General features: G+C 45.2%; 1 protein-coding gene across 1 annotated transcript in view; it reads right to left on the reverse strand.

Moving 5' to 3' along the window:
• LOC105002761 (deleted in malignant brain tumors 1 protein-like) overlaps window positions 1-27058 on the reverse strand; it is an 87545-nt gene that overhangs the window by 10228 nt on the left and 50259 nt on the right. Inside the window, 7 exon segments of the mRNA XM_010859578.1 lie at window positions 15388-15688; window positions 16947-16991; window positions 18165-18225; window positions 19001-19312; window positions 23492-23803; window positions 24605-24822; window positions 26679-26832. Of these exon segments, the coding sequence (XP_010857880.1) occupies window positions 15388-15688; window positions 16947-16991; window positions 18165-18225; window positions 19001-19312; window positions 23492-23803; window positions 24605-24822; window positions 26679-26832 (1403 nt within the window).

Consider the following 27058-nt stretch of genomic DNA (forward strand, 5'->3'; position numbering starts at 1 on the left):
ACCTTTGGAGGATGGCGCCAAACTTTAAAATAATTACTCCTAGAGAAAATAAGTCTTATGGTTGACAAACCTTTATCAGAGTCATAAAATGTTAACAGGCCTTCTGGCCAGAAGATGATATAAATCACCTAAACCATTTGTATACAATAAATTTGCAGAAAAGAAAGCCTGGTCTCAATAAGGATCAAAGACTGCTGACTTTGCATGATTTCACATCCCTGCAAGGAGATCCAAGCAGTCCATTCTGAAGGAGATCAGTCCTGGGATTTCTTTGGAAGGAATGATGCTAAAGCTGAAACTCCAGTCCTTTGGCCATCTCATGCGAAGAGTTGACTCATTGGAAAAGACTCTGATGCTGGGAGGGATTGGGGGCAAGAGGAGAAGGGGATGACAGAGGATGAGATGGCTGGATGGCATCACTGACTTGATGGACATGAGTCTTAGTGAACTCTGGGAGTTGGTGATGGACAGGGAGGCCTGGTGTGCTGCGATTCATGGGGTCGCAAAGAGTCGGACAAGACTGAGCGACTCAACTGAACTGAACTGAAGAGAGAACTTGCAAATTTTCCTCTTGAGAAAAAAATTTTTGTAGCTATGTTTGGTGATGGATGTTAACTCAAAGTACTGTGGTGATCATCTGCAGTATATACAAATATTAAATCATTATATTGTACACCTGAAACTAATGTTTATTTTTTATGTTATGTTAATATTAATTATATTACTATGTTAATTATGTTGATATGTTATATGTAAATATATTAATATGTTGTGTTAATATGTTAATGTTTATTGAGGTATTGATTATACCTCAATGAAAACCTCTATACTATGTAATGTAGTTATTCCATTCCTAGATGTTTACTCAAGATAAAGAAAACACACGACCTCAGAAAGATGCATAAACAGCAGAATTCTCAGCAATACACAAAACCCGGAAACATTCAAATGTCCATCCACAGAAGAATGGACAAATAAATTGTGATATGTATGTCCATAATAAATTGTGGTATGTCCACACAATGCATCATTACTAAGCAGAAACAATAAAAATGAAAAAAAAGAACAAATTACCAACATATGGAAGCGCCTGGGGCAAATCTTAGAAACAATTCATTGGGACCTCCCCGGTGGTCCAGTGGCTACGACTCGGAGCTCCCAATGTAGGGAGCCTGGCTTTGATATCTGGTCAGGGGACTAGATCCTGAACACCACAACAAAGACCCATTGCAGCCAAATAAATGTTTCTTCAAAATTTGTTAAGTAAGGTTGAGAAGTCAGACACAAAAACACATATGCTTTGATTTCACTTTTATGAGATTCTAGAAAACCAAATCTATTTATAGCCACAGAAAACAGATCAGTTGGCCTGGGAGAAGTGGAAAGGATTCACTGTAAAGGGGCAAGAGGGAACTTCCTGGGGGATGGAAATACTCTAAATCTTTTTTTTTTTAATTTTTAAAATTTTTTTGCCTTGTCCTGAGGCATGTGGGATCTTAGTTCCCTGATCAGGGATCGAACTGTGCCCCCTGCATTGGAAGCACCAACTCTTAACCACTGGACCACCTTTGAACACAACTGAGGGACTCGACTGAGCGACTACGCACACACACCACTGAAGGCCCAGAATGCTCTAGGTCTTGACTGTGGTGGTGCTCACACAGTTGTATATATGAGACAAAACTCACAGATGTGTGCAATTTACTGTACATAATTATACTTCAAAAAAGGTGATTTAAAAAGTAAAACTAATTTAAAAAGAAAACCTATATTATGTAGGTGGTGCTACACCCACAATGTGTATAAGATGATTTGCCTTCATATAAATTGGTTGCCAGTGACTATTTTTCAATTTCCTGCTCTGCTCAGCACATAGAAGATGCTCAGTGAACGTTAACAAACATCTCCGGCATCTGCTTCTCTGTGACTGAAATGCCCTGGTCCAGGAGAGTTGCTCTCCTCATCGACTGTTACTGAGATACTGGAAGCAAGATAACGATTCTTGTTTGAACTATGAATAAAGGCAAACATCTGAGTGAGGTCTTGAGAGGTGCATCAAGGCTTCTAACCTACAAAATGTACGTGTGTGCACACATCTGTACCTGCACACATGCACCTAAAAGCTATAAAGTTTTCTGTAAAGGGTAAGAAATTTCAATGAAAATGAAATAACAGTATTAATAATGATATGATAGTTTTAGTGCTTAGAAACAAACAAAAATTACCAGGTAACGGGGTCACTTCCTCATCAACTGAAACTGAAACTGTAAAAAAGAAAAAACAAGCTTAAAAACATGCATATCCTCGAAGTCACATATTTATATTCAAAGCTGAAAGTGAACCAAATGTTTTTTCTAAGTTTAGACACTAATGCTTTTTAAAAACTTTTTGCTTTAGTTTGAGTGCCTAAATACTGTTCATTAGGTTTTATTTTACTTTTTTTTTGGCCATTAAGTTGCATCAAAATGTAACAAGTAGTGTTGTGTGCTGTTTATTTTCCAAAAATTAAATTATTGATTTATTTTTAAATTTTTTTGGCTGTGCTGTGCAGCATGTGGGATCTTATTTCCCTGACCAGGGATTGAACCTGTGCTCCCTGCATTGGAAGCATGGAGTCTTAACCGATAGTTATCAAACAATTTATTCAATGATCAGAAAAATTTTATAAATGCACTGAAGTTTTGAAAGGAGGAATTCAAAACATTAGATTTTTACAAAGGCTGAAAATGAAATGAAGAAAATCAAGTGAGATTCCAGAAATATTTTTAGATAAGAGAGAGACCATATCTAATATTAAAATCCCATATGAAAGTATTCAGAAGGAAGCAAGGTAGGAAGAGTAACAATGGGCTTTATGACAGCGTTTGGTTGTATAAACTACTATAAAACTAAGGATTAATTTAGCAACAGGCATATGATTGTTACCAGGTGATGGTGTCGATTCTGTTGAAACCAGATCTGTGGCTGCCAAAAAAATTTCCAGTGAAAAGAAAGCTTTAACATTTGAATTCATTGAAATTTTACGCTGTAGACCACAATTTTTAAAAAAATAAGACTGTTTTAAGCTGTATATAAAAGAATCCACTCTGCTTATTTATCTTGTGGACTTGTGCATGCAGGGGGTGAAACAGTGTATGTGAAGTTGGTCTTTAACATGGTAGATTAACAATTCCCATTATGAGCATTTACAATGTGTCATAATTTACGACTCTATTAACATAAACATGCCAGCTAAGTATTATCACTATTTTATGGATGAAGATATGGAGACTCAGCTTATATACATGTCTGTGAGTGCGTGTGTGTGATAAGTCACTTCAGTCGTGTCCAACTCTTTCCAACCCTATGGACAGTAGCCCGCCAGGCTCCTCCGTCCATAGAATGCTCCAGGCAAGAATACTGGAGAGGGATACCATGTCCTCCTCCAGGGGGTCATCCCCACCCAGGGATCGAATCCACATCTGTTACATCTCCTGCATCAGCAGGCAGGTTCTTTGCCACTGGTGCCACCTGGGAGGCCCTGTACACAGGCCTGGATCACCCACAGTTCAGACCCAAGAGACCCCAAAGCACACTCTTCCGACACCCCTCTGCCTTTCAGGGCACAGGATGCGGGAGTCACATTCGGTCTGGCTCCACGAGGTGAATCAGGAATGTGGGGGTGGGGGTGGTTAGTGGCTTGGAGCTTCCCCAGCCTTTCCTGTGCTCTCTCCCCACCTCTGTTAGGGAAAAAGGAAGCGTCTCTTCTTGGCTGGATTCTTTCAGAAAGCCACTCACAGAGCTACTACAGAGAGCAGAGAGATACCTGGTGAAGAAGGAGCTTCGCTTGAAGTGGGAGTCATATCTGCAAACAAAGAAGGATCAAACTCGAGTATTAGTGAAAAGGAGATGGGATGATTTTTTTCAAAAACAGTGTGGTTGAAAACAGAAGAAAGTGAAAGTGAAAAGCTCAGTTGTGTCCGACTCTGTGACCCCATGGACTGTAGCTCACCAGGCTCCTCTGTCCGTGGGATTTTCCAGGCAAGAATACTGGAGTGGGTTGCCATTTCCTTCTCCAGGGGATCTTCCTAACCCAGGGATTGAACCTGGTTCTCCCACACTTTACCGTCTGAGCCACCAGGGAAGTGGTGAATGGATAAAACCAACACTATCACAGCCCATCCCCTAGTGGGTGTGTCTGGGTGGAGGGGTCAAAGTATCGCCTGAATCATCACAGGACCATGCAGCAGGTGGAGGTGTGGACCCCCAGCCCTCTTGGGCACATCCAATCAAGACCAGTGTGACAAGCAGGAGGTGTTCCCTGGTGGAGGGACCACTTCTGTGTCTGTGCGTGAACGAGAACGTGAAGCTTAATTTCTGTGAAAAGGAGGCTGGGACTTCTGTTTACATTGGGGCTTATTCTGTAGACAAAATATTCAATGTATATGCTCACTTCTTAAAGAGGGGAGTTTAAACTTAAGAAATGTGACAGGCAGAAAACATTACCAGAGAGGGTGTCCACTTCTGCTGAGGCTGAGAACACATCTGTGCATGAACAAAGAGAATAGGACACTTAGCAACGAGAAAAAAGATACTTTGTGTGTCTTTTCATTGGGGTTTACTTTGTGGCCAAAATCGTCGTTAAGCAGGCTTATTTTCTAAGTAGGACAGAAAGTAAGAAGCTAGTCTGGTTCATTTAAACACCACAGTGAGAGAGCATTTACCAGATGGAGAGGTCATATCTGCTGAGGTTGAAGAGAGATCTGTAGAAAAAGAGATGAAGAAACTTATGTACCAGTGGAGAAGACTCCTGGGTTTTTACTGAGGCTGTGTTGGGTACAAAACATCCGTGCGACAGCCTAGTCCGATCAATGGAACTCCAAGAAGAGATGCTTATGGGACACTAGAGAGTGTTTTACCTGGTGTGGAGGTCACACTGGCTGACAACGAAGCTGCAGATGAACAAAAAGAACAAGGCAGCAGTAAGACAGCCACACCAGGCATACATGTTTCTATAAGATAATGAAGACATAAAAACGGCCAACGGAGATCAGTATGACTGACTTGGCTTGTCTGCCTACTGTCTAGACAGGAGCTATAGCAGGGCATCTCCAAATCCTCTACTGCCCCAGGGAACCCCTCTACCCCCTGGGTCTCCTCTTGGAGACCCTTCCCTTCTCCCCTTGGAGGCTAGCTGTTCAGAGGGCAACAACCATTGGTCCAAGTTTCTCCATTGTATGGCGTTCATCTAACAAAGATTCCATAAATGGCAGACTTGCTTTTTCCCTGCTTCCCCTTAAATGAGTGGGAGATGGTGACCCAGGAAAGGGTGACCTCTGCAGACCAGAACTTTCCCTAGGTAGGCTGTCTCAAGATCTAGACTGAGGGTGAGGAGGAGTATAAAAAGTCCATTTGTCTCATACTAAGAGATGCACTGCATCTCTTAGCTTTATCAGTTGCTGCTAAGTCACTTCAGTCATGTCCGACTCTGTGCGACCCCATAGACGGCAGCCCACCAGGCTCCCCCATCCCTGGGATTCTCCAGGCAAGAACACTGGAGTGGGTTGCCATTTCCTTCTCCAATGCATGAAAGTGAAAAGTGAAAGTGAAGTCACTCAGTCATGCCCAACTCTTAAGCGACCCTATGGGCTGCAGCCTACCAGGCTCCTCCATCCATGGGATTTTCCAGGCAGGAGTACTGGAGTGGTGTGCCATTTTCTTCTCTGAGCTATATCAGTAATAAAGACCATATTTTGGTTCTGACTCTGATGCTTTATGTCATAATTACTTCAACACCTGGAGTAGTGTAGAGCATCTTCTTTATTGTCTTTCACCCAAATAAATCTCTAACACTATTTGTCAAATTATTAAGTCCAAAGTCACACGGGTGAAAGTATGTGGGTTATTTTCAAATCTCTTTTGATACTGATTTCTAACATTATTCCAGAGTGATAAGAGAACAGACTCCGTATGAGCTCAATACCTTTAGACCATGAAATTTTTGCACCTCGTTTCATGTTCCTGGATATGTTCTAGTGTTTTCTAGTTTACGGTCTGTGGCAACTTGAATATAATTTATATTCTATTTGTGTGAAAATTGTATAAATCTTAATTATGCTGAGTTGTTTCATGGTTCTTTCCCTTCTAGTTTTCTGTATATTCATTCTATTAATTTTTGAGAGTTTGATATTCAAACTCCAACTAAAACTCTTAATTTATCTACTTGAAAATAATTGTAATATTTAGTAGAACTATATGTAACTTTGTCCTGTACTTTCCAAGTCTCCTGTAAATGTGTTATCATACTTACATAATTTAAAAAATAAGAAAGAGGGGAAAAAAAAGTTACACGGTAACTCCTCAGATAATGGCATCACTCAAAGTCCAACAACATCCAAGAGGAGAGTTATTTGTTACCCTGGTCAATTCTGCATCCCTCACTACCTTGGCACGTGGCCATCTTCAATGAATGCTGGATGAACATTCAGAAGGATCAGTAAAAGCCGTGGTCTGACTCTCCACCAGTCTGACAACACCTACATGATGGCTGGTGTTCAGGAGAAGGTTCCTTCATGGACGGTTGACATTCGACCACCAGTCAGTCCAGCAAATGACTCAGTGCTTGTGTTTGGCTGAATTGGCTGGACTAATTTCACCCTTGGCCCAGGCAGTTAGTGTGGCCTTTTTTGAGTCAGGTCAGTATAAACATATTTAAAGCTTTCAAAGAATTTATCATAAACATGTTTTAAAACTTTCAAAGAATTTATCATGACATAAATAGTTATTTAATGAGCTCATTGGAAAATCAAATAATTTATAAGCAAGTAATTTATAAGAGAATAATTTATAAGACAGACAAAGCCCGAAATAACATCAAAATTAATTACCTGTCGAGGTGGTTACAGCAATACTCAGAGATGCTGGAGATAAGAAAAGACAATTGATCAAAACTTGCCAAATGGCAAAAAATAGTATTACAGTTAATTAATTTTCTTCTCTCTGTCCCTGGAGCATAGAAACCATGCGTGTGTGCTGTCGTAAACCACGCGTGCATGTGTGCGTGCTCAGTCGTGTCCGACTCTTGTGACTCCATGGATGGTATCCCGCCAGGCCCTCAGTCCATGGGATTTTCCAGGCGAGAATACTGGAGTGGGTTGCCATTTCCTACTCCAGGGGATCTTCCCAACCCAGCGATCACACCTGAGTTTCCTGCATTGCAGGTCAATTTTTTTTTTTTTTTTTACCCACTGAGCCTTTGGGGAAGCCTATGGAAACCACGGACTTCATTATTTAATCAGTAAGTCTTGATTTATTTATCTATTCTGGTAGGCACTGTGCTAAACGCTAGAGTGGGGCAACCAACAAAACTAGGTATGGCTCCTGCTCTGCAGAACTGCTCCTGTGACAAGTGCTATGGAGAGCTTCGCGATGCTGTGAGAACCTGCAACAGGCAAGCTGACCTGGCCAGGGAGACCCCCTCTCTGCCTGCCTGACCCCTCAAGTCCCCATGCCTGCTGCAGGGTCTGGCCCAGACAAGGCACTCTGCTCCAAAGACAACAACACCCTGACGATACACCTCCCCAGAGCTGTCCTAGTCTTGGCCCTGGTGGCATACAGGGCCTGTATGACAGGTTGCCTGTCAACCTTGCTGTCTCATCCATCTACATTTGCAGTGGGCAGAGGGCATTACCAGGTGAAGGAGTCACTTCTGCTGAGGTCGGAAGGATGCCTGAATATGAAACACAAACAGCAAAGTTAGTCAGTGGATCAGAAAGTTCTTATTCTTTTTCTAATACACATGATTGTACCTTTCCTATTATCTCATTAACCAGGCTTTGCTGTTGGAAAATTTTAAGTGTGAGAACTGTCTCCCACCCTCTTGAATAAAAGTTTAAGCACCTCAATAAAAACACGAGTGGTGTGTGCCCTGAACTACTGTGCTTGTACACACACAGCAGTCAACCAAAGTGGAAACACGCTCTGCAGCCATTTCTCTGTTATCAGGCCCTGCTCTGAGGTTAAATGTTTATTAGGCGGATTTAAATCTTTTCTATGCAATGCTAATTGACACCTATCGCCATTTTAGTACCACAGTCAAATTGTCTGCTGTATTCTGTGTTAATATTTTCCTATTTTGTTGTCTTCCTAATTAAAGCTTATCACTTATCCTATCTCTTCAAGATAAACTGTACATTTCTCTGTCTCTTAAATACAGATCTTCTGTTCATTAGAATATCAGAGCCTCTGGCAAAATGGCAAGAGGGATGGTGTGAGCAGATGCAAACTATTATATATGGGATGGATCAACAGCAAGGTCCTGCTGCATAGCACTGGGAACCATCCAGTGATAAACTATAATGGAAAAGAATATGAAAATACGTTTATATGTATGTAACTGAGTCACTAGCTATACAGCGGAAATTAACACTGTAAATAAAACTGTAAATCATCTATCCTTCAATAAACTTTTTTTGGATAGCAAAAATAAAAACATGAGCTGTTATAAATTAAAACTCTCCTGAAAGAAACCAAGTTTCCCTGTCCTCTTAAACAGAAGATACTGGTCATATATTAACTTGCGTGATTCAGGCTCATTAAGAAGAAACCATTGCTGTTCAAGGTTGTATTAAGGAGGTATCTCAAAGGATGTTGAGTTTAGTGGGTACTTTTGCTTCAAATTGTGATATTTAGAAAGGCTGGTGCTGAGAGCCAGTGTGAGGAATTCCGCCCGTGGCAAAGGTCATGAGGAAGAAGGCTCGGCATATGCAAAGTTGGGATCCGAGCCTCAGGAGTCCCCCTGGAAATTCTCAAACATCTACCCCCAAAACCAGAGTCTGCCTACTTTACTGCTTTGTGCTCTCACCTATACCTCTGACTTTACGGGGGGCTGTCCCCCACCACCATCTCTCTCTCTCTGAAAAAGAGTTAACTTACAGCTCCAGTTAATAAAGTTCCTGGGCATGACAAGAGTGTTTTAGTTTACAAGCCCCTCAGATGGCTCTCTAACTTGCCTGACAGGTTTACCTGGACTCCTACAGCTATGCATACGATTGTTTACAGTCTCCCAACTGTGAGAGGCACGGGGAGCTTAAGATATTCAAATAGTATAGAGAGTTAGAAATTGTCAGAATAGAACTAGTAGAAGATTTCGTTGTTGAGCCAATGCTTGCTGCCAAGTTTCCACATCCCCTGTATTGTCTCCTTGGAAGTGTATTAATTAATACAGTTGGTATGTAGAAAAAATAAGTAGTGGCCTTGGTGTTAACAACTTTAGACTCTTAAGGTAATAAATTCTTTCCTTTGTTGTAAACCCATTGCACCTTTGCCCTATAGGAATGCAACTTTATCTAACACCTTTGGAGGATGGCGCCAAACTTTAAAATAATTACTCCTAGAGAAAATAAGTCTTATGGTTGACAAACCTTTATCAGAGTCATAAAATGTTAACAGGCCTTCTGGCCAGAAGATGATATAAATCACCTAAACCATTTGTATACAATAAATTTGCAGAAAAGAAAGCCTGGTCTCAATAAGGATCAAAGACTGCTGACTTTGCATGATTTCACATCCCTGCAAGGAGATCCAAGCAGTCCATTCTGAAGGAGATCAGTCCTGGGATTTCTTTGGAAGGAATGATGCTAAAGCTGAAACTCCAGTACTTTGGTCACCTCATGCGAAGAGTTGACTCATTGGAAAAGACTCTGATGCTGGGAGGGATTGGGGGCAGGAGGAGAAGGGGACGACAGAGGATGAGATGGCTTGATGGCATCACTGACTCGATGGACGTGAGTCTGAGTGAACTCGGGGAGTTGGTGATGGACAGGGAAGCCTGGCGTGCTGCAATTCATGGGGTCTCAAAGAGTCAGACATGACTGAGCGACTGATCTGATCTGATCTGATTATCCTCTATGTGCAACTTAGGGTATAAAAGCCCCTGTTGAAAATAAGGCTATGGGCTTTGCTCAAAGCTTGGTCTCCCCATGTCGTTCTTTCTTGTTTCCTTTTCCTCCTTTTCTCTTCTGTTCTTCCTTCAGGCCAAAATAATTTGAGCGTGGGGGTCCTCTGGGACCACTTACTTGCCTGGGCTTCTAAGACCCACTCGAGAAGGTGCCTAAGGTGGGGCACCTTCCGCTATTCGAGAGGGCGCCTGCAGCCTCCGTGGACAGAGCCTACCTGGTGTCACAGATTATATTGATTTTCCGCATAAACCAGTTATTATTGAGCATCTAATAAATCTCTGCTTTGCTATTCTAATCGCCAACACAGTACTCCTGAGGGAATCCCTGGATCCAACCGGGGCTGGACCCTGGGAGGCTGGTGACACTGAACGGTTTTCTGAACCCTTCTGTGGCTGTCTGTTAGCATTTCCTGCCCTTACCACTGTGGCTCTTCTATGAGGTCTCCCCCTCCCAGTCTCTGCACCTCCTCCCTAATCTGTTGTCTCTCATAATACACAGTCAGCAGGGAGACCAGAGCGCCAGTGTGTGTAGGAAGTATGAACAGTAGATTCTGTGGATCACTCCCAGGTGTATGCAAGTGCTTTCCTTGAGTGTTGGGACCTCAACTTCACTGTATATTTGTCTATTTCTGGATTCTAGTCTATTTTCCAAGGGATTAATTCAGCCAAGTGACCCCTGGGCCAACAGTACTCTTTAGGTAGAATTTCAACACATCATTATCTCTTAACATTAGTAAGAGGACAAATCAGCAGAAAACTTGTTACCAGTCGTAAGAACCAAATCTGTGGCTGAAACTGAGGCAGGAACTGTCAAACCAAGCACAATTTATAGAAAACTGTTATTAAATACCATTCTTTTCAATCACGTTCATTGGTAAGATTTTTAAAAGAATTACTCTGCTTACAAATTATGTCCCAGTCTTGTTCATATTTGATTATGCTCTGTTACTATTTGATTCTCCTGTTCTCCTTTCCATTAAGCTAAGGGAAATAAATAGTGGAGGAGGTGATACTTGGGTCTGGGACCCAGGAGATTTGGGTTCTAGTCTCTTCTCTGTGTGTAAACAGGCATGTGACTTTGGACAAGTTCCTTTGCATCTTGAAACTTCAGAGGATGCATCTGAAAAATGAAATCCATGGACTAGCAGCATCCGCACCATCCTGTGAGAAAGGCAGACATTTAAAACCCCACCCCACCCCTCACTCTCCCTCAAGGAACTGAATCGTAATCTGCATCTTAACAAGATCTCCAGGTGATTTATAGACACATTAAAATTTGAGAGGCACCAAACATCCAAGTGGAGGTGACTCCAGGTCCAGAAATAATTGGCACGGGCCAGGAGGAAACTAGACAAACAGCATGTACCCATAAAGGGAAACCCGTCTCCTCTCTGCCCTGGACAATCAGTGCCCTGTGAAAATTCACACTTGTATTTCCCAGCCTCTGGCTTCCCCATCAAAGCTTGAAATCTGGACTTTTATATGAAATCTCCTACTTTTAAAATGTGGTATTAAAAAGAATGAAACTTCGCATAGGCAAAACTCTGTTGTCTGAAACAAAACCAATCTGTAGGTCAAAACTAGTCTGCCAGCTGCGTCTTTGTAACTTCAGGTCTGAACAATCTCTAAGATTTCTTCCGACTCTTGTAAAGATGTTACACTGCAATGATGCCATATTGAATTTGTCCTTGGCTGAGACATCTGGTAGCTGATTCTCGTAGATCCAAGGAGACATATCTGTTTCATCGTCTGATTTTCCATAGAATATCCATTTCTATCAAGTTTGGCAGAGGGCTCTGAGACTTTAAAAATAGGAACCGTGAGCTACTTACATAACTGTTTACAGTTCAGAGAATATTTGAGTTGAATTGACTTGGGTTGAGATGGTATTTCTCCAACTTGCTTGGTTGTATATTGATCAACTCAGGTCCTAAGATGATCCCCAGTGTCCACAAGAGGGGAGTTTACCAAAGGACACGTGAGTTGCTCACCTAGAGAACCAGGCAGGTCCCAAGAGGTGGCAGCACACACATCCCTCAGGGATGCGACAACAAGCTCCCATCACTGACAGCTTGCCCAGGAGTGTGCCACCCAATCCTCGGACAAGTGCCACCCTCCCATTCTGCAGATGATGAAACAGAGGCTCTGAGAAGGAAGGGGACTTGGCCAGTTGTCACCCAAAGGTATAAGGCTGGAGCCAGACCATAATCCCAGGTTCTCTGGCTCCAAATTCTGTGATGCTGCATTTCTACTCAAACCCGGAAGGTCTCAGCAGTCAAAGAAGTTTGAGAAACATTCCATATTGCCAAGTTTAAAGAAGATCCCTTAGGGTAGGGCTTGCCAGAGCTTGAACATTTCAATAGACTGAATCCTCAAGAGAGGGGTATTGTATTTCCCCAACTTATTATGGGCTTCCCTTGTGGTTCAGCTGGTAAAGAATCTGCCTGCAGTGCAGGACCTGGGTTCGATCCCTGGGTCAGGAAGATCCCCTGGAGAAGGGAAAGGCTACCCACCCCAGTATTCTGGCCTGGAGAATTGCATGGACTGTATAGTCCATGGGGTTGCAAAGAGTCAGACACGACTGGGTGACTTTCACTTCCACTTTCAACTTACTTAGCCATGCAAATGCTTTCTTTTTTTTTTTGACCGCACAGCATGTAGGATCTTAGTTCCCAGACCAGGGATCGAATCTTTGTCTACTGCAGCAGAAGCACAGAGTCTTAACCACTGTACCACCAGTGAAGTCCCGTAAATGCTTTATAAAAGTTCACCTATCATTGGATTGGTGTGCTATAACGTGAAACACACATGGGAGATGTGGGACTCGATTGTTTCCTGAAAATGCAGACTAAAGGTATATTTTTTGCCTGAGACGCCTGAAGTCCTGTGAGTTAAAAATTAACTCACTGAATTCCCAAATGTGTGGACACTGTTGTGAGTATGAACAAAGCTCCTGACTTCCCTACTGTGGCACCAAGGACTCAGAAGCATGATGAACAGTGTCCTACGTACTGAAGGCATGTAATCAGTATCTGTCCAATTCACGCCTACGTTACTCAAGAAATATATGAGTACTTTATGTTAGTTTGATATGAGCTTGCTGGTTATCTTCATATGAGGTATAAACTTTAACCCTAACTGTATGCAAGGCAGTCTATATATCTATGATTTATATCAAGCTAGCAAGAAAATAAAATTACCAGGTGAGGTGATCATTTCTGTGGCTGACGCTGAAATGATAAAAACAAACCAGAGGCCAAAATAAGATAAAATCCAAACAAAAATCCCACCCACTTGTAAGAAATTTAGAAGCTACTGTTTGATCGGGTTGGCCACAAGGTGCGTTTGGGTTTTCAGGTTCCAGCTTAGGGAAAACCCCAAATGCACTTTATGGCCAACCCAATATTTTAAAGATTTGTACCTCAGATATGCAAATTAGATACAAAAAGACCTGAAATGTGACATTATACTAACGCATATATATGGAATTTAGAAAGATGGTAACAATAACCCGGTGTACGAGACAGCAAAAGAGACACTGATGTATAGAACAGTCTTATGGACTCTGTGGGAGAGGGAGAGGGTGGGAAGATTTGGGAGAATGACATTGAAACATGTAAAATATCATGTAAGAAACGAGTTGCCAGTCCAGGTTCGATGCACGATACTGGATGCTTGGGGCTAGTGCACTGCGACGACCCAGAGGGATGGTATGGGGAGGGAGGAGGGAGGAGGGTTCAGGATGGGGAACACATGTATACCTGTGGCGGATTCATTTTGATATTGGCAAAATTAATACAATTATGTAAAGTTTAAAAATAAAATAAAATTAAAAAAAAAAAAGATAAAGGCTGCTTGGGTGAGACTGGAACAGAGACCCCAGGGATGCATGAGGAAGGAAGTGGGAAGCAAACATTTATTATTGTGGGAACAGTGTGATCTCCCTGGGTGGATAAGAAAGCCTGTTTCCTGGATGCAGTGAAGAGAAAACATTTCCTAGAATTGCAAAGTACTAGGAACCTTCCTGGGCTTCCAGGGTGGCTCAGTGGCTAAAGAACCCACCTGCAAAGCAGGAGATACAGGGGACACAGTTTTGATCCCTGGGTCAGGAAGATCCCCTGGAGAAGGGGATGGCAACCCACTCCAGTATTCTTGCCTGGAGGATCCCATATACAGAGAAGCCTGTGGGCTACAGTCCATGGGGTTGCAAAAGAGTCAGACATGATGGAAGCAACTGATCACACACATACAGGAAGCTTCCCAATCCTGACTTTAGGTTTCTAACATTGGTTTCTCATCTTCATCCAACAAACTAGCTTATGACATAGTACTAAGTTGTCTAAGTGTTAGGAGAAAGTGGTTGTTTAACACAAGAAAGGGTATTATGAGCCCCAATTCAGCATTCATTTATTCTTGTAATGATCTATCATGGCTGAAACACAGACGTGATCTTGAAGCCTCGCACTGGAATGTAAGCACTCTGGGGGCAGGATGGCTGTCTGCTGCTCTTGTTACTATATTCACCTAGAGTCGTGTCTGGTGAATATAAAGTGCTCAGTGCCTGTGTGCTCAGTCCCGTCCGACTCTTTGAGACCCCATGGACTGTAGCCCACCAGGCTCCACTGTCCATGGAATTCTCCAGGCAGGAATACTGGAATGGGTTGCCATTCCCTCTCCAGGGGATCTTCCCAATTCAGGGATTGAACCCACATCTCTTACATCTGCTGCATTGGCAGGGAGATTCTGTACCACCAGCACCACCTGGGGAGCCCAGAGTGCTCAGTAAATTTCTGTTAAATAAATGGACAGATGGACTGAATCCTATTCTTCCGGTCTTTGCTCTTAAAAAGTAAGAGAAGCTGGGCAGTGGGTGTTTTCATTTCATCAGATTTCCTTTTCTGTTTTACATTTTTTGGCAGTCTCGTATAGTGCATAATTGGGCCGAATTATCAAAAGAAGAAAGGGAAACTATCTCAAATCACTGGGGCCAAAAGAAGTAGCGTTGACGTTTTCACAAGGGACATAGGTGAGAGGAACCCGGTTTTGTTCATGGAATTTCCCAACACAGCACTACTAAGTCGGCTTTAAAGCTCACAACAGATCATTTCAAGACACAGGAAGTGCAATGAATTACCCCAGTGGGTGGATGACAGAGGGGACCTGGCAATTCCTTGAAGATGGGAGGGACTGGACTCTAAAGGGAACTCAAGGGTGTTGACTCAGCATTGGGTAGATCAGCAAATGAAGAGAGGCTAGGAATGACCCAGAGACCTGCTGAACAATGTTGAGAAGGGGACTTGACCTTGTGTTTGGGGGACCCTGATGGGACTCAAGCTTCCTCACAAGTCGTTCGCCTGCCCTGGAGTCCCAAACCCTGTGGGGTCGGCTTGCTTGGCAGATGGGGCTCTGCTGCTAGGGTAGGAGGTCAGGTCTCAGGGAAGGTCCGGTACCTGCGCAGACGGCCCCGGCATCCTCGTGGGGTCCACAGTTGTGGATAGACAGGCTGAGGTGCCAGCACCGGCCCAGGTGGGCCGATCGCCCACGCATGGCACATGGTCCAGGGAGATGGGGCCGAAGCCATCACCAAACAGACTGCTCCTCAGGGCCGCCAGCCCAGCTGCCGGCACAACACCCAGGCGGCCGGCGGGTCCCGGGGTCGTCACATACCGTCCCCCAGGTGCCGTGGTGGTAGATCTCCACTCGGCCCTCACACCTCCTTCCTGCCGCTGGCCAGCCTCACCACCAGCAGATCTACAGGAGCCCAGAGCCAGGCCGGCTTGACAAGCTTCCCTCCCTTCTCAAATGAGAAGACTTTCCAGCTAGAGAATCCACCCCAGTTTGTGGGCGCTTTGCATACATTCACGGGGAATGACATGCCCAGAAGAAAGAAAAGGACGGCTTTTCTGTATCTGAAATTTAGCACAGACTCTACAGTGCTTTCCTCACTGGGAAGTTTCTTTATGGGAACACAAGTGACCTTGCTGGCTTATTGCAGACGTAGTATGCGTGTGTGTGCACGCTCAGTCACGTCCGACTCTTTGCGACCACACAGACTGTAGCCCACCAGGCTCCTCTGTCCATGGATTTCCCAGGCAAGAACACTGGAACGGGTTGCCAGTTCCTTTTCCAGGGGATCTTCCCGACCCAGGGATGGAATTTGCATCTCTTGAGTCTCCTGCACTTCAGGCAGATTCTTTACCACTGAGTCATCAGGAAAGCCCCTTGAAGGAGACACACACACCTAAAAATAACCTTCTACGAATTTCCCTGGTGGTCCAGGGGCTAACACTCCATGTTCCCAATGCAGGGAATCAGGGTTCAACCCCTGATCTAGGAATTAGATCCCACATGCCACAGGTAAGGCATGACCAAGTAAATAAATTACAAATAAATAAAAATAACCAGTCTTCATCCTCTCTCGGGTGTCATTTCTCAAGTTGTTTCTCTCAAAATTAAACACAGTTCAGCTGAAGGCTTAGGATTCAGACTGCTTTTCTAGCTCTGATCTCTCAAAGTATATTATGAAATTTTCAGGACAAAGTTATTTTCACTTTTCTTGAATTTGAAAACTATATTCATTGGAGAATGATGGAGGAAGTCAGAGGTTAGGAGAACAAGTAGCAGAAGAGATGGTATCATTGCTCAAGAAGGTAAGGATTTGGTTAAGTGACACTGAGCCCTGAATTAAAAGCAGGCGAAGTCAGTCCTCAGATTCTGAGTCCCAGGGTCTGGGGCTGCTTGGTGGGCTTCCTCTTTGAGAAGGACCCACCAGAGCCCTGTGTGGGTCAGGGCCTTCATAAGGCCTTTCCATGACTATAACCCAGGGCAGGTGGGTTATTTGTTCTCCCTGAAAAGGTCCCTACATGAGGAACACCCATGTTCCTTTAATGAGCAGATTTTTCTCCATACAGGACTATGAGAATAATGTTGGCTACATTTCTCTTGGCCACTAATGGCGGGACCCCAGCCTTAGAAAAACAGATTCAAAATATAAGAATGGAAACAGTACCTATTGGTTGGTAAACATGTGACTGTTCCCCAGGAGTTGAAGTAACTATAGAGATAAAAAAGAAAAATAAGTCACCATGAGGACATTCCAAACAAGCACAATGAAAGTTCATATTCTTTTCAGTGAAGTGAAAGTGTTAGTCGCTCAGTTGTGTCCAACACAGCATGCCAGGCTCCTCTGTCTATGGGATTCTCCAGCAAGACTACTGGAGTGGGTAGCCATTCCCTTCTCCAGGGGACCTTCCCAACGCAGGGATCAAACCCAGGTCTCCTGCATTGCAGGAGATTCTTTACTGTCTGAGCCACCAGGGAAGCCCATGTTTTTCTCAGGTACCATCCTAATCACACATATGAGTTTGCCTTTAAACCATCCCTTCTAATATCTCATTAAATAGTTGCCATTTAAAATATGATAGCTCGTAAATGTGTACACATCATTCCAGTTGGTAGTAAGGAAATAGCAGAATTAAGAGTGATGCTGTCTCTGATAGCTCAGCTGGTAAAGAATCCGCCTGCAATGCAGGAGACCCCAGTGTGATTTCTGGATCGGGAAGATCCTCTGGAGAAGGGATAGGCTATCTACTCCAGTATTGTTGGGCTTTCCTGGTGGCTCAGCTGGTAAAGAATCCGCCTGCAATGCAGGAGACCTGGGTTCGATCCCTGGGTTGGGAAGATCTCCTGGGGAAAGGCTACCCACTCCAGTATTCTGGCCTGGAGAATTTCATGGACTCTATATAGTCCATGGGGTTGCAAAGAGTCGGACAGGACTGAGCGACTTTCACTTTCACTTTGGGATCATGCAGATATGGATCCCTAGGATGGGGGCATCTTGTTAGTGCCACAGAATTCAGGGGCAGCATCCCAGGCCCCAGGTAGGGGTGTTCCCAGGGGAGAAGCCGCTCCTACCCAGGCCCACCTGCCCCCAGACCTTCCTGTCTCTGGCCCCCATGGCCTCTGCAGCATGAGCCACCGTTCTGGGTCAAGAACTAGTGTCTCAGAGTCTCACCGAAGTGCAGCTCTCACATGCAGAAGCAATGACATATCAGCATGCTAACACCCAGGACAGCCTCCCTTCTGGGTACAAAGCAGGGCCCCCACAGAACTGGGGGCAGCTTCACATTCTGGGAGGGTGGAAGGGTCAGGACCTCAGAGCATCATGGTTAAGTTAAGACTGGGAAGGAAGACCAGCGTGGGGACCCTGCACCAGATGGCTAGTCACCAATCAGCAAGTAAAATGGATGTGAGCGCACAAGTACCTGGATTCCCAGCAGCTGCCGAATCTGCAGAGATAAAGGAAACAGGAGGATGGATTAACAGAAGCCAGGGTGGTGGAGTGGTTCAAAGATCACAGTCTCAGTTAGCATGCTGCTCAACAGGCCTGGGAAACAACTGTCCTGAAGCATCCAGGGCTGTGCCTCTGGGTTTTCACAGCCAGCTGTGGGCTGTCTCACCTGGCTAAAATCTCTGAGCTAGTGATTCAGACAGAGTTTGCCTTGGCAACCAAAATACCACCGCCAACAGTAAAATAATTAAAGTTTTTGCACATTTGTGTTTTTGTGTGTGTTTAGTCACTAAGTTATGTCCGACTGTTTGCAACCCACTGAACTGTAGCCCGCCAGGCTCCTCTCCCCATGAGATTTCCCAGGCAAGAATAGTGAAGTGGGTTGCCATTTCCTCCTCCTGGGGATCTTCTGGACCCAGGAATCGAACGCAGGTTTCCTGCACTGGCAGGATTCTTTTTGTACATTGACAATGTGTTATATGCTTGACTACGTATTCTACACGGAATGTTTCACTTAATCCACCCATCAGCTTTATGAAATAAGTACTATTAGTTTCTTTATTTTACAACTGATTAATCTTTGCAGACACTCAAGCTGGATGGTGTCCTCCCATATATTAAGCAGCTGGCATATTTTTCAGAGTTAGAATAGAAATCTGCCATCTGGAGTACAGTGAAAGGTTGAAGGCATGGAGGAATTCCAGACTCAATGTGAAAATTCCAGGCTTGGCCTGGGCAGCTCTGCGCCTGGCCCAGAAGACACCTGTGCTCACCTGAGCAGACGACACCAGCGTCTTCATGGTGCCCGCAGTTGTGGGTGAACCAGCCGCTGTGAGGGCACTGCGCCAGGGAAGACTCACTGCCTGTGCAGTTGACATCGTCCAAGAGAATGCTGCCTGCCCCGGGGCTGAATCTGGCCCCCGGGAGGGCAGACACGGCCCGGCCACAGCCAAGCTGCTTGCAGACCACGTGGGCATCCTCGATGGACCAGCTGTCGTCACACACGGTGCCCCAGGTGTCGGCATGGCAGACTTCCACTCGGCCCTCACACCGGTTTGACCCATCAGCCAGCCGCAGGCCCAGACCTTGGTGGACAATCCAAACAATGACACCCATCAAGGCTTGTGCAGAGAGGCCACTGGAAGAGTCCGTATCTCTTGGAATTTGGGCACTGACCATGGATGAGAACAAATCTACTGCCCCTCTTCATTTTAAGTTTGCCCTGGGTATTACTTTGTGTTTTTTCAGCATTACAGCTGACTAAGAAATGGTTTTGCTCCTTAGCCAGCTGCTCCAGAGCCCTGCCTCCCTGCACAGCTGCCCCTTCTTGCTGTGACGTCTTGGTCTCTGGCACTCACAGGGTTTGTTGGACTTTTCATGAGAAGCTATCAGGCACACACTAACTGTTGTGTGGACGTGTGTGTGTGTGTAAGATTCTCTGAGAGCCTTGTACACACTGATCAAGTGACAAGAACAATAATTTGCATGTACATCATCCCCAGGATCAGGTGTCACCGCATGCAATGATGCTCTGGGAAGTATAAAGGGCAGTCATCACAGGCCGCTCCCCACGGTCAAAGGGCAGTGTTACAAAAAAGAGTAGAGGTTGGATATGTTCAGCACACAGCTGAGGGAAGCTCACAGCAGGACTGGGTGGAGATGTGGGGTCAGCCAGGTACTCCCATTCCAGCCTTGCTGGCTTCCACTCCGGTTCCCACAAGCCATCCTTGCATCTCCCAGCCTCTTTCCTCTCCCTTTCCAAAGGCGGATTTTCTAGGTGAACCTGGACTTCATCAGCCCTTCCTTCAACAGCAGCCATGTGTACGGCCTGAGGCTGCGGAGGAAGGTGCTTTCTGCAGGGACATTTTCTCCCATGGTAATGCTGGAGCTTTTCTGACCTAAAACTGTGAAAGGGAAGGCAGTTGAAGAAATGGGAAAGATTACCTGTTGATGTGGGCACCTCTGTTGGCACTGGAAAAGACGCTAAGGACAGACAGAACGTGAAAGAAAAAATTATACAACAACCTCTTTAAGTGTCAAACATATTTAACTCTCAGTCAAAGCTTGAGGGGGGAGGGCTCCCTGGCTTGTAGATTATCTAGTTTCTAACTCGATTGCCTTCCCAAGTCCTTTCTCTGTGGGGAGAACACACCAACTGGTGTGTCTGGAAAGGTACAAGCCAACTCATACAAGCTCAAGAAAATAAAATCATGGAGTAGAGGGGTTGATAGATGAACAAACAGTAGATATATTTTAAAGTCAACCAGCATCCTTTGGGGATCACTGCTCTTCAGTATAACCTACTCTAGTGCTCATTAAAGGCTAGGGTTCACTTCTCTTTTTTTCTAACTCTTCTCAGCACATTTTATTTTATTCTTAAAGACTATGGAAAAGGAGCTGACCTAATTCAAAATGTGACAATGACTGGGCCAATCAGAGTCAGGGAAAGACTTAAGGAGTGGTGATTTTGGCTCCTTCATTTACAGTTCTGTCAAGCAGAAGGCAATTTCAGACGCAACGCCCTGCAGGGTGATGGAAGGGAGTGGGTGAGAAGACAGGGAGATGGAAGTGGGGTTAAGAAGATAGCTGACATCTGACTGGCGAGCCCCACACAGCAAGCAGCCCCCTACTCTATGTAGAGAGATCCAGTGAACCCCAGCCTGGCTTTACGATACCAATGCTATGATTTTCCTTCTCATCCTTAGCCAGAAGAGGAAACCGAGGCATGGAGAGGTTCAGGGATTTGCTCAAGGTCCCACTGCTGGTGAAGGTGAAGCCAGGGGAACAAACTCAGGTCATCTGGTCCTTGAATCACAACCCTATCTCCCATGGTGACTTTGCCAAGGCAAGTTATAGCCACTTAGTTCAGAACAACTGCAATTACCTGAAGTTGGGTGGCCCACAGCCGCTGACGGTGTTGAGTAAGGCAGGGAGGCTATGAGAGACGTAAATCAAGAGACATGTAAATCAGATTACATCCCTTGATTCTTCTTAAATTCAAGGGGGTAGATTTGCTTGTTTGAAGCAATGAGGTGTATGTCTTCTTTGGGGAAGAAACTGTACCCCATCTGGGCATCTGAGAATGGCCCTGAGTTGCCATGGCTACAATGTCCATATGTCCTACTTTATTTCTGTCCCATTGCCGGAAACTGCAATGTCATTTTTGTGGATTTTGGTGGTGGGCGGGCGGGTAGCAAACAAAGGCCATAGGGACGGTCGACTTGTGTGGAGCACCTACCTTGCCAGTTGGTTTGGTTTTGTAATTCTTCCTGGGTGTGGTCTTGCCTCCCAGACTAAACGTCAGTCTGCAAAGGGCAGAACCACGTTTGTCTCAAGGACATACACTGGCAAGGTCAGCGCTGGGAAGGAGCAGACGGTCCCCAGAGTGGGTGGTGGAGCTGGGTCAGGCCCCTCTGCGCCCCCCTCCACCACCTCCTGGGTACCCAGGGCTCTTGCGCCAAACCTTCCTGCCCCGTAGGTCCCCAGCCTTGTCCTCTGATGCTATGGCTCCTGCTTTGCTGAGAGCACTGATTCTGCTCTTCACTTCTCTCCTCCTCTCAGAACCTTTCAGGCCTTTCACCCCCTGCTTGTTCTTTCCTCCTGTCTCAGGTGGTTGCTGCCAGTCTAGCTGATGAACCAGTTTGCCTCTTGCCAGCCAAAGCCAGAAGGATGTGGAGATAAAGGGGGGGCTTTTGACTCCAAGTACTGAATTTATCTGCAGAGGCTCAACTGGGATACAACTGAGGAGTAAGAATGCTGGGTGAGGAGCTGGGCTCCCAGCTCTGTGACTCTCAGAGCATCCCTGGTTACCTGTGAAACTGGTGCGGGTGAGGGTCTGAACCGAGAGACCATTCCCAAAGCATCACCCATCACTGGTGGGGGGCCAGAAAATCTGAGGTTACATGACTTCTATTTTCAGAGTCATGCATTCATTGAATTAAAATACAAAAGCTTGCATTTAGTTCTGTTCTGCTTAAGGATATTTTCAGATGTAGGTGGTTGTGAATTGATTAGGTAGTTCACTATTTATTTTTAACCATTTTAACTTTGTTTTATTGCTGCTGTATTTATTCCTATGTATTTTCTATTCATGGCAAGTGATCCTGACCCTCCATATTGTGATGATATAAATTTTCCTTGTAAAATGAATTCACTTAAGTGAAGAGAGAAGAGTTGATATAAAGGAAAGCATTAAGAAAACTCAACTGTGGGTACATAATGTGAAATGCTGGGCTGGATTAATCACAAGCTGGAATCAAGATTGCTGGGAGAAATATCAACAACCTCAGATATCAAGCTGGAATCAAGATTGCTGGGAGAAATATCAACAACCTTAGATATGCAGATGACACCACTCTAATGGCAGAAAGTGAAAAGGAACTAAAAAGCCTCTTTATGGGGGTGAAGAGGAGAGTGAAAAAGCTGGTTTGAAACTCAACATTCAAAAAACTAAGATCATGGCATCTGGTCCCATCACCTTATGGCAAATAGAAGGGGAAAAAATGGAAACAGTGGCAGATTTTCTTTTTGGGGTTCCAAAATCACTGCAGACTGTAACTGCAGCCTTAAAATTAAAAGACACTTGCTCTTGGAAGAAAAGCTATGACAAACCTAGACGGCATATTAAAAAACAGAGACATCACTTTCCCAAGATCTGTATAGTCAAAGCTCTGTTTCTTCCAGTAGTTATGTGTGGATGTGGTGAGAGTTGGACCATAAAGAAGGTTGAGCACCAAGGAATTGATGCTTTTGAATTGTGGTGCTGGAGAAGACTCTTGTGAGTCCCTTGGACTACAAGGAGACCAAACCAGTCAAAGGAAATCAATCATCAATATTCATTGGAAGGATTGATGCTGAAGTTGAAGCTCCAATACTTTGGGTGCCTGATCCAAAGAGCTGACTCACTGGAAAAGACCCCGATGCTGGGAAAGATTGAAGGCAAAAGGAGAAGGGGGTGGCAGAGGATAGGATGGTTAGGTACATCACCGACCCAAAGGATATGAATTTGAGCAAATTCCAGGAGATAGTGGAGGACAGAGAAGCCCGTTGTGCTACAGTCCACGGGGTCATAAAGAGTCACACATGACTTAGCGACTACAACAACAACCATCACCGTGGGTGGCGCATGACGGGGACCATGCAGGGCTGAAGCTTGGGAAACAGGGACCATCCAGGACTTCCTCATGGCTCTAAATACACTTGGGTGAAGACTCATGGAGCAGGAATGTCGTATTGCCCACCCCGGGCCCCAGCATCAGGCTCACCTGAGCAGACGACACCAGCATCCTCGTGGTGGCCACAGTTGTGGGAGAACCAGCCACCGTGCAGACACTGCCACAGCCTGGCTTCAGTCCCCACACATCTCACGTCGTCCAGGGCGATGGGGCCCAGGCCTCGGCCGAATCTTGCCCTCCCGGGGGCTGACACTGCTCCGCCGCAGCTCAGCTGCTGGCACACCACCTCAGCGTCCTGCAGGTCCCAGCTGTCATCACACACGGTCCCCCAGCTGCCGTTGAAGTGCAGTTCCACGCGGCCCTCGCAAGGCTGGCTGCCGTCGGCCAGCCTGAGCATCGCGTCTAGGAAACAGACACGCCCGGGTCACTGCTCTGCCTTCGAGGGAGTTCTGTGCCTCTCCTCTGAGCTGACAAGCTTCCCAGGGCTTCCTTCTCATTCTAGTAAGGGACTGAGGTGGGTTAAAGAGCCTACAAAGGTACTTTGGGTTTCATGGTTCTGGTCAATGTGATTTGGGGTGGCGTAGGCTTTTTTGAGGGCTTCCCAGGTGGCTCAGTGATAAAGAAATCCGCCTGCTATGCAGGACACACAGGTTGGATCCCTGGGTTGGGAAGATCCTCTGGAGGAGGAAACGGCAACCCACTCCAGTATTTTTGACAGAAATCCCATGGACAAAGGAGCTTGGCAGGCTACAGTCTATGAGTTTGCAAAAGAGTTGGACACAACTTAGTGACAAAACAAAACAATGACAACGTGCTTTTTAAAGCTCTTTCCCAGACAGGACTGCCTACTCACAGAGCCCAAAGGAGGTTCCCAAGCTCCCTGTGTGATGTGGGAAGCACAAAGCTTGGGGACCTGGCTGCTGTTGCCCTAGTCAGGACCCACATCATCTAGGCAGGCGTTCTGAGTGCAAAGGCTCGGGGACAGCATCAGCCACGCACCCTCTCACCCGGGGTCACGTGCTCTGTCGTCAGATGTATGTGGACGTGTGGTTTCATGGCAGCACTGGGCGTTCAACCACTCTCTAGCCAGATCTGGAGGGTACACTACGGCACTCGGGACCCCTTTCCCTGACCAGAGTCAGTCATCCGCCCTTCCTGTCATTGCCAGGCAGGGCCAGAGGCTACGATGATCCGAGAACCCACCAGTGTTATTCTCATCTTGCAGGACAGCCTCATAGGATGCAGAAAAGCCAACATTGGTGACAATGGCGTCGCTCTGGAAGACCACGGTCAGGCGATTTGCCGAGGAGGTAAATACTGGGGTTGTGCTGGAACAGAACCTCCCCAGCGAAGAAGATTCACTTTGTGGGCCATCAAAGATTTCAATGAAGTCATACGGACAGTTGTAGAAGTTTTCCAATCTGTGAAGTCATGACAGTGTTCAGATCTAGCCATGGACTTTCCCCCAGGAGGCACCACCAAGATTGTTCCGCTCTAGAAGAGCTGCCTGAAACCTGCATCTCTTCAAACAGGATGGAGGAAGCCGTAACCCCATCGGTGCAGGCAGTGCATATCTTCCCAACTCTAAAAATCTTCTAATTTTTTGAAGTTTTCATTCAATTGTATTTTCTGAATATGTATTACAAGCATAAGAAATACAGTTTAAGTGGTAATGGTGGGCACATGGTTAAAAGCAACTTTTCTTCCAGTTCTGACTAGTCCCCTTCCCACAAACAGCGCCAATGAACAGTTTCTATTTGTTTCCTTCCAGAGATGGTCTATGCATAATGTCAGTCCCTGTACTACTGGCCACGATCTTACAGATCATTCCATAGCAATACACCCTATGTGTGAGACAGCAATCAGGATTTCTGGGAGAAATATCAATAACCTCAGACATGCAGATGACACCACCTTTATGGCAGAAAGTGAAGAGGAACTAAAGAGCCTCTTGATGAAAGTGAAAGAGGTGAGTGAAAAAGCTGGCTTAAAATCCAGTCCCATCACTTCATGTCAAATAAATGGGGAAACAATGGAAACAGTTGGCAGACTTTATTTTCTTAGGCTCTAAAATCACTGCAGATGGTGACTGCACCCATGGAATTAAAAGACACTTGCTCCTTGGAAGAAAAGCTGTGACCAACGTAGACAACATATTAAAAAGCAGAGACATTACTTTGCCAACAAAGGTTTGTCTAGTCAAAGCTATGATTTTTTCATTAGTCATGAATAAATGTGAGAGTTGGACCGTAAAGAAAGCTGAGCACTGAAGAATTGATGCTTTTGAATTGTGGCATTGGAGAAGATTCTTGAGAGTCCCTTGGACTGCAAGGAGATCCAACCAGTCCATCCTAAAGGAAATCAACTCTGAATATACATTGGAAGGACTGAGGATGAAGCTGAAGCTCCAGTACTTTGGCTACCTGATGTGAAGAACTGACTCATTGGAAAAGACCCTGTTGCTGGGAAAGACTGAAGGAAGGAAGAGAAGGGGATGACAGAGGATGAGATGTTTGGATGGCATCATCAACTCGATGCACATGAATTTGAGCAAGCTCTGGGAGTCAGTGATGGATAGGGAGGCCTGGCGTGCTGCAGTCCATGGGGTCACAGAGTCGGACATGACTGAACTGAACTGTGTGACAGCAATAGATAGATGTACCAAATCTATTTAACTGACCCCCTATGGTGGGCAATAAGACTGCTTCCAACCTAGTGCTACTATAAGAAGCCAAGATTTTTCTCAGTGCACACGAGATTTTATCTGTGGACCAATTTCCTGGAACTGGAATTGCTGGGTTAAAAGATCTACATGTTTAAATTTTGATCTGGGGACTTCCCTGGTGGTCTAGTGGTTAGGAATCCACCTGCCAAAGCAAGGGACACGAGTTTGATCCCTGGTCTGGGAAGACCTCACAAACCGAGGGGCAACTAAACCCGGGCACAACTACTTGAGCCCGTGTACCCTAGAGCCTGTGCTCCACGAGAGAAGCCACCACTGTGAGAAGCCGGCACACTGCAATGAAGAGCAGCCCTCTCGCTGCACCTGGAGGAAAGCCCACACAGCAACGAAGACCCAGCACTGCCAAAATGAATAAATACATACAATTAAAAAACCTTTTTTGATCAGTATTACTGGATGGGTCTCCAAGGCCTTCCTTACTTTTGAGAGCTAAATACGAAAGCTGGACTTTTTGGTGAGGGTCAGGTGGTGGTGGTGGTAGCAGGCAGTGTAATCAAGTCAAGAGCAGAGTAAAAGCAGGAGATATTTACTCACTTTATCACTTCGAAGGTAAGTTTGACACGCGCCCTGCTATCCACTTGTATGTCCCAGGCACACACCACATTTGTGGGGTATTTTTTAGGATACCAGGGGCTGGAGAATGAGCCCGAATTACTTGTCAGCAAACCGCCACAATGGATATTTTCATCTGCGAGAAACAGTAAAGAAACCCCATCAGAAGGAGGCACCAACCTCTGCTGGTGTTTTTAGAGGGATCAAGAGGGGCTAGGAACAGAATAAGGAGGACTTGTTCTAGAGCTGCTTTTGCTAGTAACTATGAAAAAAAAAAATAGCTTTGGAGGCTCTTGGAGTTTCCCAGGTTGCTCTTTGTTAGATAAGATCATTTCCTGTGTCCTCTCAAGCTTATAGTGTGT

Source organism: Bison bison, unplaced genomic scaffold, assembly GCF_000754665.1.
Source record: "Bison bison bison isolate TAMUID 2011002044 unplaced genomic scaffold, Bison_UMD1.0 scf7180017864456, whole genome shotgun sequence".
NCBI lineage: Eukaryota > Metazoa > Chordata > Mammalia > Artiodactyla > Bovidae > Bison > Bison bison.